Source organism: Cyrtonyx montezumae, unplaced genomic scaffold (genome assembly GCF_038088225.1).
Source record: "Cyrtonyx montezumae isolate F1298 unplaced genomic scaffold, pur_monq_1.0 scaffold_13, whole genome shotgun sequence".
NCBI lineage: Eukaryota > Metazoa > Chordata > Aves > Galliformes > Odontophoridae > Cyrtonyx > Cyrtonyx montezumae.
Genome location: NW_027071859.1, coordinates 21,608,153 through 21,621,907, shown reverse-complemented (window position 1 = coordinate 21,621,907; position 13,755 = coordinate 21,608,153). Strand labels below are relative to the sequence as shown.

Below are 13,755 nucleotides of genomic sequence, written 5' to 3'. Positions count from 1 at the left end.
CAAATTTACTAAGATAAAAGAGTTTGGTGGTATAGTTAGGCTACTTCCAGGATCAAGCTACTGCTTCTTCCTAAAGTTGCATGAAAGCAGACCTGGCTGTGTCAGGATACTGCTATGTATAATTTTGCCCCTGTTCTCACGTACGTAAGCATAACAGATTTTCTGTATGATGTCAGTACAACACTTCAAATAAACAAATAAAAGTTTACTGTTGGAGGAGAATGGAATAGGCTGACTTCTTAACTCTTACTTTTCTACTGAAATCCAACTTTTCTTTTTGTTCTGTCTGACAGGAGACATGCACTATGTAATCACTGCAGACATTATTTCTTAATGCTGTTAAGAAATCCACAGATGTTGCTTAACAGCTCTCACAATCACTCTCTGCCTTATGTGCTGCTACTACACCAAAACACAGGCACTAACGCCTAAAGCGTTGAGTAGAAGAACCTTAACATATGTCAATTCCTGACTACTTAAACTGAAGGATGCATTAAGTTTCCAGCTTGTTCCATTGAAAATCTGGAAGACATGACACTTTTACAAGTTCTATTTTTCACTCAGTTCTCTTTGATTCCACTTCACACCACTAAGCTATGTTCTACACAAGATTCCTGTATTGGTACACTGATCGAATACCAAAACAAGAAGCCATTAACGAGGAATAGAATTACTTGTCACACAAATAAGTGACACAGGCAACACAGCAGTAAGGCACCATATTTACCCACTATGACTTTTCACACTCCAATTCCTTTAATTCTTAATCCTATATACTCTGCCAATTAGGAGAAAACTAAGATAATTCAACTTGAAAAATAAACAATAGAACAAACATATGAAATCCTATTTGAGTGTACAAATCTATCACTACTCAAAATAAGATAAACAGATCATGTATTAAGTTTAAATTCTCTAACATGTAAATAATGTTGAGAGTTACCTTGCAGTAATGCACCTTCTGAATTAGTTAAACAGGCAGACAGTGGGCAGTCTCCTTGTGAGCAGCATGGAGGTGTTCGAAACATTTGGGAAGGTAGGAATTTGCAAAGGATAAATTAGTCATCTCTATGTGCAGACATACAGGTTTCTACAGCATCTATTCATATCTCAAAACAGTTCAATTTTAAGAGATGTGGCTGCTTTCACAACTAATTATAGACTGCTTAACAGTATCTCAAATTTATATGCTCACGAAAAATTATTAATTTTACAAATGAATCAAATTTCACCTAGAAAACTCAGCGCCATTTTTTCCTGAAATGAAAGAATGAAAGAAAACTATTGATGATATATTATGGACACTTCTAAGCCAGCTGAGATCTTTTAACTAAATATTCTGATACCTTCTGCAGCTAGTATAAATGCTGCCATACAAGAGAAATGCTTTTCAAAACCTTTGGAAATGTTACCTTAAAACTGCAAGAGAAAACAAATACAAGCCATGCTAAAAGAAATAAGATTTAACTCTTCATGGAAGTATAACTGTTCCTATAACTTTCTTCCACAGTTTTCACAAAATCACAGAATTGTAGGGGTTGGAAGGGACCTCTAGAGATCATCAAGTCCAACCCCCCTGCCAAAGGAGCCTCCTAGACCACGTTGCACAAGTGGGCATCTAGGCCTGTGCTTCAGTTTGTGGCCACTTCCCCTTGTCCTTTCACCACACACTGCTGAGAAAAGTCCAGTCTCGTGCCTTGGCCTCCCACTCCTTCAATATTTATAGACATGGATCAGATTCCCTCTGAGTCTTCTTTTGTCAAGGCTGAACTGACCCAGGTCTCTCAGCCTTTCCTCATAAGGGAGGTGTTCCAGGCCCTTTATCATCTTTGTAGCCCTCCACTGGACTCTTTCAAGGAGATCCCTGTCCTTCTTGTACCAAGGAGCCCAGAACTGAACACAATACTACAGGTGAGGCCTCACCAGGGCAGAGTAGAGGGAGAGGATCACCTCCCTCAACCTGCTGGCCATACTCTTATTAATGCACTTCAGGATGCCACTGGCCTTCTTGGCCACCAGGGCACACTGCTGGCTCATGGCCAACCCATCATCCACCAGGACACCCATGTCCCTCCCCTCAGAGCTCATCTCCAGCAGCTCATCCCCCAACCTGTACTGGTGAATGTGGTTATTCCTCCCTAGGTGCAAGACTCTACACTTGCTCTTGTTAAACTTATCTGGTTCATTTCTGCCCAGCTCTCCAGCCTGTGCAGATCTCGCTGAATGGCAGCACAGCCTTCAGGTGTGTCAGCCATTCCTCCCAGCTTTGTATCACCAGCAAACTTAGTGAGGGTGGACTCTATCCCCTCATCAAGGTCATTGATGAAGATGTTGGACAGGACTGGACTGTAGAGCGGATAATTCGAAAGGATGGAATTCAGAGGAAATATCGCAGAGGATGGTATATTTCCGTAAGGCTTTATATAGATGGTACACAGACTACTGGTAAGTAAAGGTTGGCTCACCTTTTATGATGGTTGAGGCTCACCAATGACTCCACACGGGAGAGATCTCCAACAAGAGATCCTTCCCTGGTGGTGGTCAGCCCTTAAATAGGGTCTGGTAGAGGTGGAGCCAGGCTCCACCCCTTCCAATCACACAGTTACATTACCTTCACCTGTGCCCCTGCAGCTGACTCAGTGCTTGCCTCAGGTGATCAATCAGTGGTTCAGGCCGTGATTCAACAGTTCCCATACACGGACCCAGCACTGACCCCTGAGAAACACCACTCAGTACAGGCCTCCAACTGGACTCTGCGCCACTGATCACAACCCTCTGAGCTCTGCCAGTCAGCCAGTTCTCAACCCACCCCACCATCCACTCATCTATTCCATACCTCCTCAACTTTGTTATAACGATGCCGTGGAAAACAGTGTCAAATGCCTTTCTGAAATCAAGGTGGACTACATCCACTGCTCTCCCCCCATCCACCCAGCCAATAATGACATCATGGAAGGCTACCATGTTGGTAGAGCACGACCTCCCCTGCCTTCTTTTGGAGGCATAAAGTGACAGTTTATTTGACTGACTTCTTAAACTTAACTTCAATTTTTCCCTACAGTGAGATGATAACAAGTACTGATAAATTATTTGAAAACTCAAGTCTAGATTTAATTCACCAGGATCTGCATTTTTAAGTTAACTGTTTTTATTCGTTTAGGTTTTTTTTTTTTTTGTTATTTAAATCCCACTCTTCAGCACTTGTCTTAGCATTTTGGAACTCCATTTTAAGCTGTTGGCCTGGAAGTAATAACATTGCAGTCTTCGTCAACTATAGCATTCACATTAGAATTTAATAGGAAATAAGATTTAGAGTCTTGCTGTAAATTTCAACCAAGTTATAATATCAAATTTCAAACTTAAAAATCTGTTTTAATCATCCGTATTCCTAAAATATATTATGATTAAGAAATTCAATTTTGTTAAAATTGTATTCCTTGTCATATTATGTCCCTTTCAATACAGAAACAAAAAGCTAAACGGCACTCATACCTACTCAAAACTTGGGAGGAAGGGAATATGTACAGTGACCCTTCAGCTGCGGAGGTCGAAGCACAGAATATACACAAGAGATGAGTTTTAAAAACTTACAGGTTCTAGGCTCAGCTCAAATCCAAATGACTTAGAAGGAAAAAAAATATATACTCAACTTCTAGGTTCAGTTGTTATATTTAAGTGGCATTCAGGTCAAATTGTAAAACAAAGGACAAGGTACAAAGGACATAGCCACAGTTCTAATTCCAGACTGTAAAAGAAACAAGCACCACTCTTTCTGCATGCATCATTTTATGTATGAGTATCTGTTTGCACTTCAGTGGGATTCAAAGCTCTAAACAGCCAGTGATCATTTCAAATGAGTTATGGGCTAATGGACTGATATCCTGCAAAATGCTACCCACATAATTATTAGTACGATTTAAATCAGTCAACACTATCTTACAAATTTCTAACCAGATATATTCATTTGACTCTTGTTAATAAAATATTTCAAGAAAAGTATGGTAGGAGTAATTCTGAAAGACAGCAAAAAAGCACAACAAAAAAATGCAGAAATAAAAATAGTGACCATTTGTGCATGCTCATGCATAAATAAAGTTTAAATTCTTACCAGTAGGAGAATGATTTTCTCTTTTCTCCTTCATCTCATTTATTCTTCTTTCCATTTCACTGCACTGATCTCTTATTTTAGAAAAAGGGCTATACACAAGTGAACCATCATCTTTAAACAGTAAAACTGGTATATCAGTTTCTACAAACAAAAAACATATATTTGTACATTAGTAATTTATAATAACTTATAATAACACTGTACTGTAACAGCTTCAGACTGAGTTCTGAATTTGCAAACACAAATTTGCATACAGCTCTGTAAAATGTAAATCAATTTTATCTGTTAGAGTGATATACATAAAAGCATTAAAAAAAAAAACACCAAAAATCATCAGAAAACCACCTAATTTAATTGCTATAAATAAATAGAATATATAGAATATCTGAGTACTAGTCCAAAGGAATTCTTACCTGCATTAATTTCTATCCTTTGTTTAGCTAATTCTTTAGCCATCTGGTCCAGTCTTTTCTGCAGCTTTCTATCATTTTCTGGAGTTTTTTCAACAAAGTCCTTTGGTTGCATACATTTGTGCTAGAAGACATGTAAAACTATTAAGAATATGGTTAAAATCTGCCCAAAGTAACTTGACTTCCTATTTGCCTACCATTTTAACGCAGTATTTATTATCAGTGTTTAACACTTATTTATAATCATCTCTTTAAGAGTTCTAGATAACTGTGAACTTGAACATTTTCCAAAACAAATTGCAATAAGAAACTATAATGGATTAACAGTTTAAATCAGATTTTAGTAAAATGGAGATGAAGCTATCAACTTTTTTTTTTGTTTGCAGCAGCGTTACTGCTCAAAAGTTACATGCTTTTTCCCCCTCAAAATCAGGATTTAAGTATTTGTCACAACTCAATGAAACACAAGGTACACTGCAGTCAGTTGGTTTGGATTTGAAGATCATTCTGACATCATTTAAATCTTTACTTCTTTATATACCACTATAAACACTCTATTACCTTTAAAAACCTACTTATACAGCTTACAGAAATCTCTGATGATCAACAGTTCAAATGCTGTCAAATCAGGTCAGGATATTAGAATTTCACTCACTTTTAGTGGTAACCCTTCATTACTGTATATTGCAGGAAATAAAGATTCGTCAACACGTATTCCAGTTTCTCGACATCTGTGTAATAAAAGAGAGCTTGTTTTTAGTTTTTAAGACCGAGGACTTTTACTGAAGAAAAAAAAAATACTGTTTGAGCTCTGCAATAATTAAACTCAAAGTATGTATTCTTAGCATAACTACTGCAATGACAAAAAGAAAACCTAAACCCCAACAACTATACATTCCATATCAAATGAAGAACATGATACAATTTTTTGTCCTAATAACATCCTTTAAATTGCTGCAGCAATGCTTTAAAACTCAAGGATACTCACTGATACGTTATTCCCTCACACATTCAAAAAATCACTGAATGAACTCAATCTGGCCCAATCCACATGAAAAAATCTAGCCTTGTATTTTCTGGGGATTCTAGATTTTCATTTGTCACTAGCTAATGAGATACTTAAACTTTATTTTGGAAAAATAAGAGTTTTCTAGTTATGAAAAATAAGAGAGGATAACGCTCCTATTCTGGTAATTGAGAAGGTAGGTTTCATCTGATTCAGTCTCTTCTACCGATGAGTTTCAGTTTTCTTCTCTTTGTATATGCAATATGAAAATCAGCCCCTTGTGGTGATGTAAAACTTTTTTTTTTAATTAAGAAAATAAAAATAATCAAACTGATACTCTACACCTCGATTGCCTTTTTAATAATTCTGACTTGAGATCAGTGGGACTCGTGTTATCTTGGAATGTCATACATAACTATTGTACATCTGCACATTATGTATGGTTTTGAGACAAGACCTTGACTAACAGTATATTAATGAAATACATATTTTAGTTAGAATTGGTAGCATTTTGTTCTTGAACCATGTTCTCTGTAGTGAAACTGGTTATAGAAAAGAGAGAAACTTAGCAGACAACTAGAATGCCTCTAGATGACGTTCAAAACTGTGATTCTAGTGACACCTAGTGTCAAACTGCTTTAATGCCCGTATTAATACAATTACAATTAATTATTTACACACAAAGGAAAAGAGACAAACCACTAGGAATATTTGTTAAACTGTTAACAGAGTTTAGAGTTGTATGGAGCACCAAATAAAGATGATAATCAACCTGTTATACTTCAGTGACTATTATTTAAATCTAGATAATGATTTTAAACCTGTTTGGTTTTGTTTTTTAAATAAATATACTCTTGATTTATGAATAGTTTGAAATTGCAGCAGTCATCTCATTTTTCAGATTTTCTCTGGATAACATTACTTTTTGTTAAACAATGGAGCCGTATTTATTCAGTTTACACTCAAGCATGCTAATGAACCACAAGCTTCTTCTCAGGCAGGTCATCGGGAAGAACACTCTAAATAAGAGGCAATATTCACATAGGCCCTGACACTAATGATTTGCTCCATTTTCTAAGAGAAAAGCAAATATTTCAGTTCTTCAAGTCCAAGGGCATGTTCCTATGAAAGGCTCAGGAGAACATAACAGTAGAGTACACGCAGAACAGTTTATAAGTAGTTGTTCACCAGCTGTTAAGTGGGAGAATACTTGGCATAAAGCAAGAAATGTTGGAATAATTGTTGATGAGTTGCTTCCTTGTCTGGTGTTTTTAGAACACAAATATCAAAGAGTAGTGTCTGGATTAAATACCACATGGAATCAATATCACGATACCCAAAAGCATATAAGAAAATAGACAAACATTTCTATTTTGCTTTGCTATGTTCAACAGATTCACAGTATAAGGATGGTCTGGGGAAATACCGTATTTGTTTTTTTTGATAAAACTGTTTAATTGCTTCAGGGTTTTTTTTAGATCCACATAAATCCTTTCAGTCTATATTGATTCTGCAAGAAGGAGTTACAGCCTAACAACGTTTTGCAAAAAACATCTACAGTTTTCTCTGTACTTGTCTCCAATTCTCCAATTCTTCTACTAGGGAAAGGACAATATATTCATTCCCATTCGTTCCCTATTCAGCCTCTCCATATAAACCTTCGTTTCCATATGGAAGAGGAATCTCTGACTCTCTACTACCACTTCTTTTCCAGGACAAAGAATTCTTGTCTCCTCAAATCACATCTTGTGAGAAAATCATTTTATACTTTCAGTCATTCTCGATGCCATTTTCTGCCAACATTCTAAACATATCCATGGCCTTCTTGCTTCAGCTAGCAGAAGCATCACAATTGCCAGTTCTTACTCCCATTGAGGTTTTCAACTATCTGGATGTCTACTGGGAAGGCAGCATGGGGGACTGCAAGCAAGCCAGGAGACTCCTGAAGTGCACTGAGGATAACTTCCGGGACTGGGAATTAGACAAACTGATCAGAGAAGCATTACTGGACACGCTGCTCACCAGTGCAAACAACATCATTAAAGGGTTAAGACTGGAGGCATTCTGGGCTGCAGTGACCACACCCTGTCTGAGTCAGTGATCTTGGAAGTCATGGGTCTGGAAAAGAGCAGTCAGGACCCTGAGCCTCTGAAGAGTGAATTTCCAGCTGTTTAAAGATTAGATGGAATCCCCTGGAAAGACGTCCTTACAGACAAATAAGTGAAACAGAGCTGGCAGCTCTGTAAGGATGCCTTTAAGGATGCCTTTCTCAGATCACATCTCCATGTTTCAAAAACCAAGCAAGAGAGGTAGGAAACAGCCATGGCTGAGCAAGGGCTTGCTGATCAAACTGAGGGATAAGAAGGAATGCACAGGCAGCAGTAGCAGGGATGTGTGGCAGAGGAAGAAGATTGCAGAGAAGTCGATTCATCCATCATTATCATCACTGCTCCCACCTCAATACAGTGCATCTCTATAACAGATGATTTCTCTGGTTACAACTAAGACATACACCAAAACCTTGCCCTGATGTTAAGAATACGTTCAAGAATGTCATGAAGATACTAGCTTTTTATTTCCCGCTGAACAGTTTATATCTTCCTTCTAGAGCCTCTCATAACTTTTCATTTGGTGCTGGCATCCTGACAGAGTTAGATTCTTGAGGCTTAGAAGATTAATCTCAAAGCTGCAGAGCACAGCGTTGCTTTATCTTACTCAGACTGACATTTCTCTAAGCATGTAATACTTCATTGATAAAGAAAAGGAACTTTTACGTCATTTATATTCTCATTTCCATCACCACAGCAATTTATCAATTGGAGTGTTTGAATATAACTTGTATTCTTAAAAAGTAGTAGTGCTTTTACACTTTACCAGAAATCTAAGTTAAACCTCAGCTACTTCCTAAACACAGAGGTGAACCTATGGACAACAAACAAAATTTCAGTGAGGCTGAAATTTTTGGTTGTTGCTTTGTTTTTTAATATAACTTTTTCGTTAAGGTAGTCAAGAATCTTCGAGCAGTGCCATATTGAGCCAGACAAACATCTTAAAAGACAGACTACATACGGATGCTTTTCTTTCTTGCTATGAGATATTCTGTCTATAGGGACTAAGTACAGAAACAGTACAAATACTTTATTTATTTTTGTCCCTGATGAAATGTGCTTTTTCATATGGAAATGGAAGAATTCAATTCAATGTAAATATCTGGTCTTCATTGCCTATGCATGCCATCTGAGGGCAAAGGAGTGGAACACCAAACAAACATACCCTGCAGCTACTTCAACATACTCATTTTCAATAGATAGCACACTATCTTTCTGTGGAAGTAACACATTTTATAATAGAAATAATATCATAGGAAAATAAGCATTTATTCATAGACTTAACAATGTTACAAGTACATAAGAAAAAACAGGGCATTTTAAAACAAAATAATACATGAATCCATTATCTGGAATGGGTCACATTCATTATATTCAATAGTACTTACTTCTCCACCCAGAGTACAGAAACAATCTTTACACCGGCATTCTGTGCTTTTCTCCATGTTGCTGAATGTCCATCTTTGAAGACCACATGTGTCACACGCTTGTTGAAAGTCTTTGAAACCTGCAGAAGTAAACAGAGAGCTCATATTAGAGTCTGAAAATCTGAAAATATTAATGAAACACGATGGGAGTGGTCTATTTTTTTTGCATGAAACGCTAGCATAAGAACTTATTCTAAACGGTATGTCAAAGATTGCTTTGATCTTTCCTGTCTTTCCAAAAAGCCTGAAGCAATCAAAGCGCATGTCTGATTAGTCAAGTCAATGCAAGACAAGCTAGAGGGATACAGTAGCATTTATTTCCATAATTTCTTTTCCATTTCCCTACTCTCTCTGTATCACTAATCTTACAACATTATTAAGTAGCTCAAAATTATTATGAAACCTCCAGTACAGAAGTTAATTGTCATTATCCAAAGAAATGTCAATTATATATTTCATTTAGTGAAGAACTCAAAGACTTAGAATACAGGTAACTCCATCTCATAAACTAATTATCAATAATAGGAATGACTTTTAGTTCTGAGGGAAGGCAGATGCTATTAAAAAACAACTGTGAGAGAACACTTAAAAAACAAAGTGAGAAATACAGGAAACTTAAGTATAGCTAACATCACAACTGACATTTATACTGATTAAATCTTCAGTTACAAACCTCTAATAACAACCAAAAGATAATGTTTTCAGCCTTAGATGTTCCATTCTTTACAAACAACATTTCTAAATATAAAACTATTCAATCAGTTGTGATTGTACCAAATTCATCAAGTTAACAATTCATATTTTACAACAAAATTTCATCAACACAGTCAAAAAGAAGTAGTTGCATAGCTCTCTGATGTTTAGCTCAATTGCATCATTATATTTGGCTCCCAACATGCTGCACTTATATTTGGTTTTAAGATAACTATTCAGATTCTCCAAATATTTCTGATGGCAAGTTAATTTATTGCTTTTCAGAAGACAAAACCCACAGGATGTAAGTATCCAGGACCAATGAGTCTCCTTCAGAAAAAGTTATGACTCCCAGATAGAAAGGCATTGTAATTTCTGCTAGCATCAGACTCATAGCCCAAAAGCTCCTTAGCCACATGCTAAGGAGACCTAAAGCTTGATATGGCTTTGCCACCAAATTATGGAGCATCACTACCTTAGGCCTCCCTCTCACCATGAAGTCATGAGTCAGGGTGTAGTCACATGCAACAGTCCTCTCATTTGTCTCATTCCAGGGTAACCTGGAAGTCATCTGTTGACCACCTGGCCTTAATTTGGTACATTTGAACCAACAAACGGGTGGAAAATTCTCAAAAATTTACAATTTTCTTTTCTAACAGAATAAGCTAAGCCAGTGCTCAGCCCAATAAAAGGAAAGGGAGTGTTTGTCCAGGAATGAAATAGCAAAAGGCCAGTCTTTTTAGTCCTGGTGAATAGTCTCAGTAGTCTCACCTAGCTCAATAGTCTCATGTATACCTCCCACCTTATCAAGCTACTTTCAGCTCAACAAAATACAATTGTGAAGCCTTATCACATTTTCCATGAGTAAAACCTGATGCTGACAGTACAGAATTCAGTAGATTTTAGATGTCCTTTACTAGCACTTACTGCAAATAAACCATATTTATTGGAGACTGAGTGGAAGAACGGCACAGTACATAGGCTAGAAAATGCTGTAGAAAAGGAGACAAGCAGTCTACAAGTGAAAGAAAACAAAGCAACATGTAAATGACTTAGGTTTTCAATCCTTAGATTTGGTTTGTCTCCATTATGGAGCAAGACCAACACTTCATAGCATATTAATAGACAAGGAGGTTTATATGTACCTAAGGAGGCTTTATATGCATTTCTTATCTGCCACTGTTAAGAATTTTTCAGCATAATCATCTGTTCTCAAGTTTGTGATTATTTTCCTTTCCTGCCCTTTAAAAACTCCTACTACAAATAAATATACAAGCAAAACAAGCCAAGTTTCTAATTAAGATTTTTCCTATTCTATTCTATTTCAAAATAGTTTCCTTACTTTTGCTCCCATATCAAGAAGTTGCTGCTCAAAGATTTTCGAGTAGTTTTCTGTTCTGCTAGATGACCAAACTTCTACAAATGCATAAATACCTGGAATCAGAAGAAGGAAAACAACAGATATTTAAGTACACTGCAGTAAAATTGGTTAAATTGTCTTTCCAAAAATAATTTGCTTTAATACATGTCCACACACATTCAGTAGCAAGAATAGCATTGAATAACATATCAGATATTAGCAACAGAATTTTTTTTTAGTATTTCTGTCCTTTAAAATTATTTGGAATGAATAAGATTGAAAATCATTAAACTGTTTTTCACTTTTTAGAACACATTACAAGCTTGATAGGCAAAGCAGTATCTTTCCATGGCTGGTTTTAATCATTGCTAATCTTCAAGTTAATAAAAAATGTTACGATAAGTTGTTGTAAAACAAGCTATAGAAGATACTGAAATAAAAATGGAATTATCCTTTCAGCAAATCTCAGTGAAAATAGGTAGAAGTAACCATTCCCAGATGACTTAAAATCCCCCTTATCCATATTGAATCACCTTGAAATTAAGTATCACAGAGACTAATGAATTTTCATGTCAGCTGCTTTACAGAAGTTTAGATATACTGAACTTAAGCAGCTTACTTTCTCCATCAGATTAAGAATCTCTTTAAGATATAAAATAGCCTTGGCTCAGTAACTCTTAAAAAATAAACAAACCCCACAGTCCCAGATGTATTGACATAAGCAAATTAAAATTATTATAGTATGACTTAATTTGACATAACTAGACTGGCAGTACCAGTTTCCCCTTTTGAGCAGGGCATTAGGAAAATTCCATAAAACTGGAGGAATGCCAGCTCACCAGTACCAACTTTAAACAAAGTGCAGGGCAGGTGACTCTCAGAGCTCATAAATAAATAAATAATTGAAATAAAGTAAAAATCTGAAAGATTTGATTTAAATTTAAAAGGTTCGTCCTCAGCAAACACTGTTTAACTATCCTTCCTGACAGGGAAGTGTGTATGAAACAAAGGTGCACAACTAAATTCCTCCATGCAAGAAAAACCTGCACCCACTGACATTCATCGATGCTTGCTGAACATCTATGGAGAGCAAAGAGTGGCTGTGAGCACTGTGAGCAGTGTGTTTCCACAGTGGCAAAGGTGGGGCCACCTCCATTGGTGCAGAATTTTGTCAGTGTGGCAGGCAGGCTCTCGTTCATCACCGGCAAAATTAATAGCTAATGGTGATAACTATGTTGCAATACTATGTTTTGTATTTGAGAATTTGCTCTATCAAATAGTGTTATTGTATCTGTTGTATCTGTAGGTGGCACTTCTTTATGAGTCACATACATAGACTAAGTTCCAACTCATTACGTCATATCATCCATTTTCTTCTTAAACATAAAACAAAATAACATTCTAACTGCAGTACTTTGATAAAGATTAATTTGGTTTTGTAGTTGCTACCAATGTTTAACCTATAAGAGAAATAGGAAACCTAAAGCACCTCCTTAGCCAGTTCAGATGAAAATAAGTGACTGTCAGTACTTCAGATGTTGATGCCTTAAGCCCATACCAATTTTCTCATTTTACTGACATTCATTTTAGCAGTGGACCAGGCCAGCTTTTCGCTGGGCTCTTCTGTTGTGAAAAATATCGTGCTCACATTCAAACCAAGCAGCGTCATCATCTCCTTCATCAAATGCTTTAAAACCTTCACAGCTTCTGCTAGAAAAGCAGCGGGCACCTACCAGTGAAGGCCACGCTGGGAAACTGGAAAATTCCCTTCAAAGCAGCACGCACCCACCATGGAACCAAAGGGATGCTTTACGCTAATTACCCCATTTAAGTAACAACAGAGAAAACACTTCGCAGCTTTGTACAGACGTAAGAGAAAGCCAGAAAGTCCGGATCCTTTTTTGAGCTAGAAGAGCTCTGAACGAGATGGGTGCTTGTAAAAGCTAACAGGCCTCAGTGGTGGCGGCTGTGATAGCGAAGCGACAGCCCAGAGGGCCGCCCAGCGAGGCAGAAATTTAGCAGGACTCAAAGACACACAGAGCTGGTGCCCAAGGCGTTATGAGGACGGCTGCTGGCACCGAAAGCCGCCCGCCGGGGTACACGGAGCCCGGAGGGGCCGCGGGGCAGCAACCCAGCAGGAGAAGGCCGCGCGGGGATGAGGAGAGGACGCCTCCAGCCAGGCCCTCACAGCGGCCCCAACCCCAAGGAAAAGGCCGCACGGAGGAACTCGCCATACCCGCCAGCTCTCCCCCCTCCCCGGCGCAGAGCCCAGCCGCTACCTTTCAGCACAGGCTCCATTAGCGGCACAGTTACCCGCCACCGTTCAAACTTCCTCCGCGCAGCTCCGCGGCGCGTGCGCGGTGGCGGCGGTTCCTGCTGCGCATGCGCGGTGCTGCTGCTCCTACTCTCGGGACCGGGGCTGCGGCGGGAAGTGCGAGGTGTTACAGACGGTTCTGGTGTGGTGGCCACAGCTTCCAGCATCACCCGAGGGCACGGTGCTGTTGACTCTAGGAGTTCGCCTTTTAAAAGGCAAATGATGATGTACAGCCTTATTACACGTGGTGCACATATGCTACGCATTGCTGTGGCATTGTATAAAGCAGTGCTGCGCTGAAGCTTTTCGTGTGCGCTCCTTGTTTCTTC

General features: G+C 38.1%; 1 protein-coding gene across 1 annotated transcript in view; it reads right to left on the bottom strand.

The window, feature by feature from the left end:
• MCPH1 (microcephalin 1) overlaps positions 1 to 13,455 on the bottom strand; it is a 115,995-nt gene extending 102,540 nt beyond the window's left edge. The window contains exons 1-7 of the mRNA XM_065730798.1: positions 13,392 to 13,455; positions 11,095 to 11,186; positions 9,021 to 9,139; positions 5,174 to 5,249; positions 4,522 to 4,642; positions 4,109 to 4,249; positions 944 to 1,036 (exon numbers count right to left, since the gene is read on the bottom strand). Coding sequence (XP_065586870.1) covers positions 944 to 1,036; positions 4,109 to 4,249; positions 4,522 to 4,642; positions 5,174 to 5,249; positions 9,021 to 9,139; positions 11,095 to 11,186; positions 13,392 to 13,410 — 661 coding nt within the window. The 5' untranslated portion in view covers positions 13,411 to 13,455. The remainder of the gene's footprint in view (positions 1 to 943; positions 1,037 to 4,108; positions 4,250 to 4,521; positions 4,643 to 5,173; positions 5,250 to 9,020; positions 9,140 to 11,094; positions 11,187 to 13,391) is intronic.
• Positions 13,456 to 13,755: the final 300 nt, after the last annotated feature.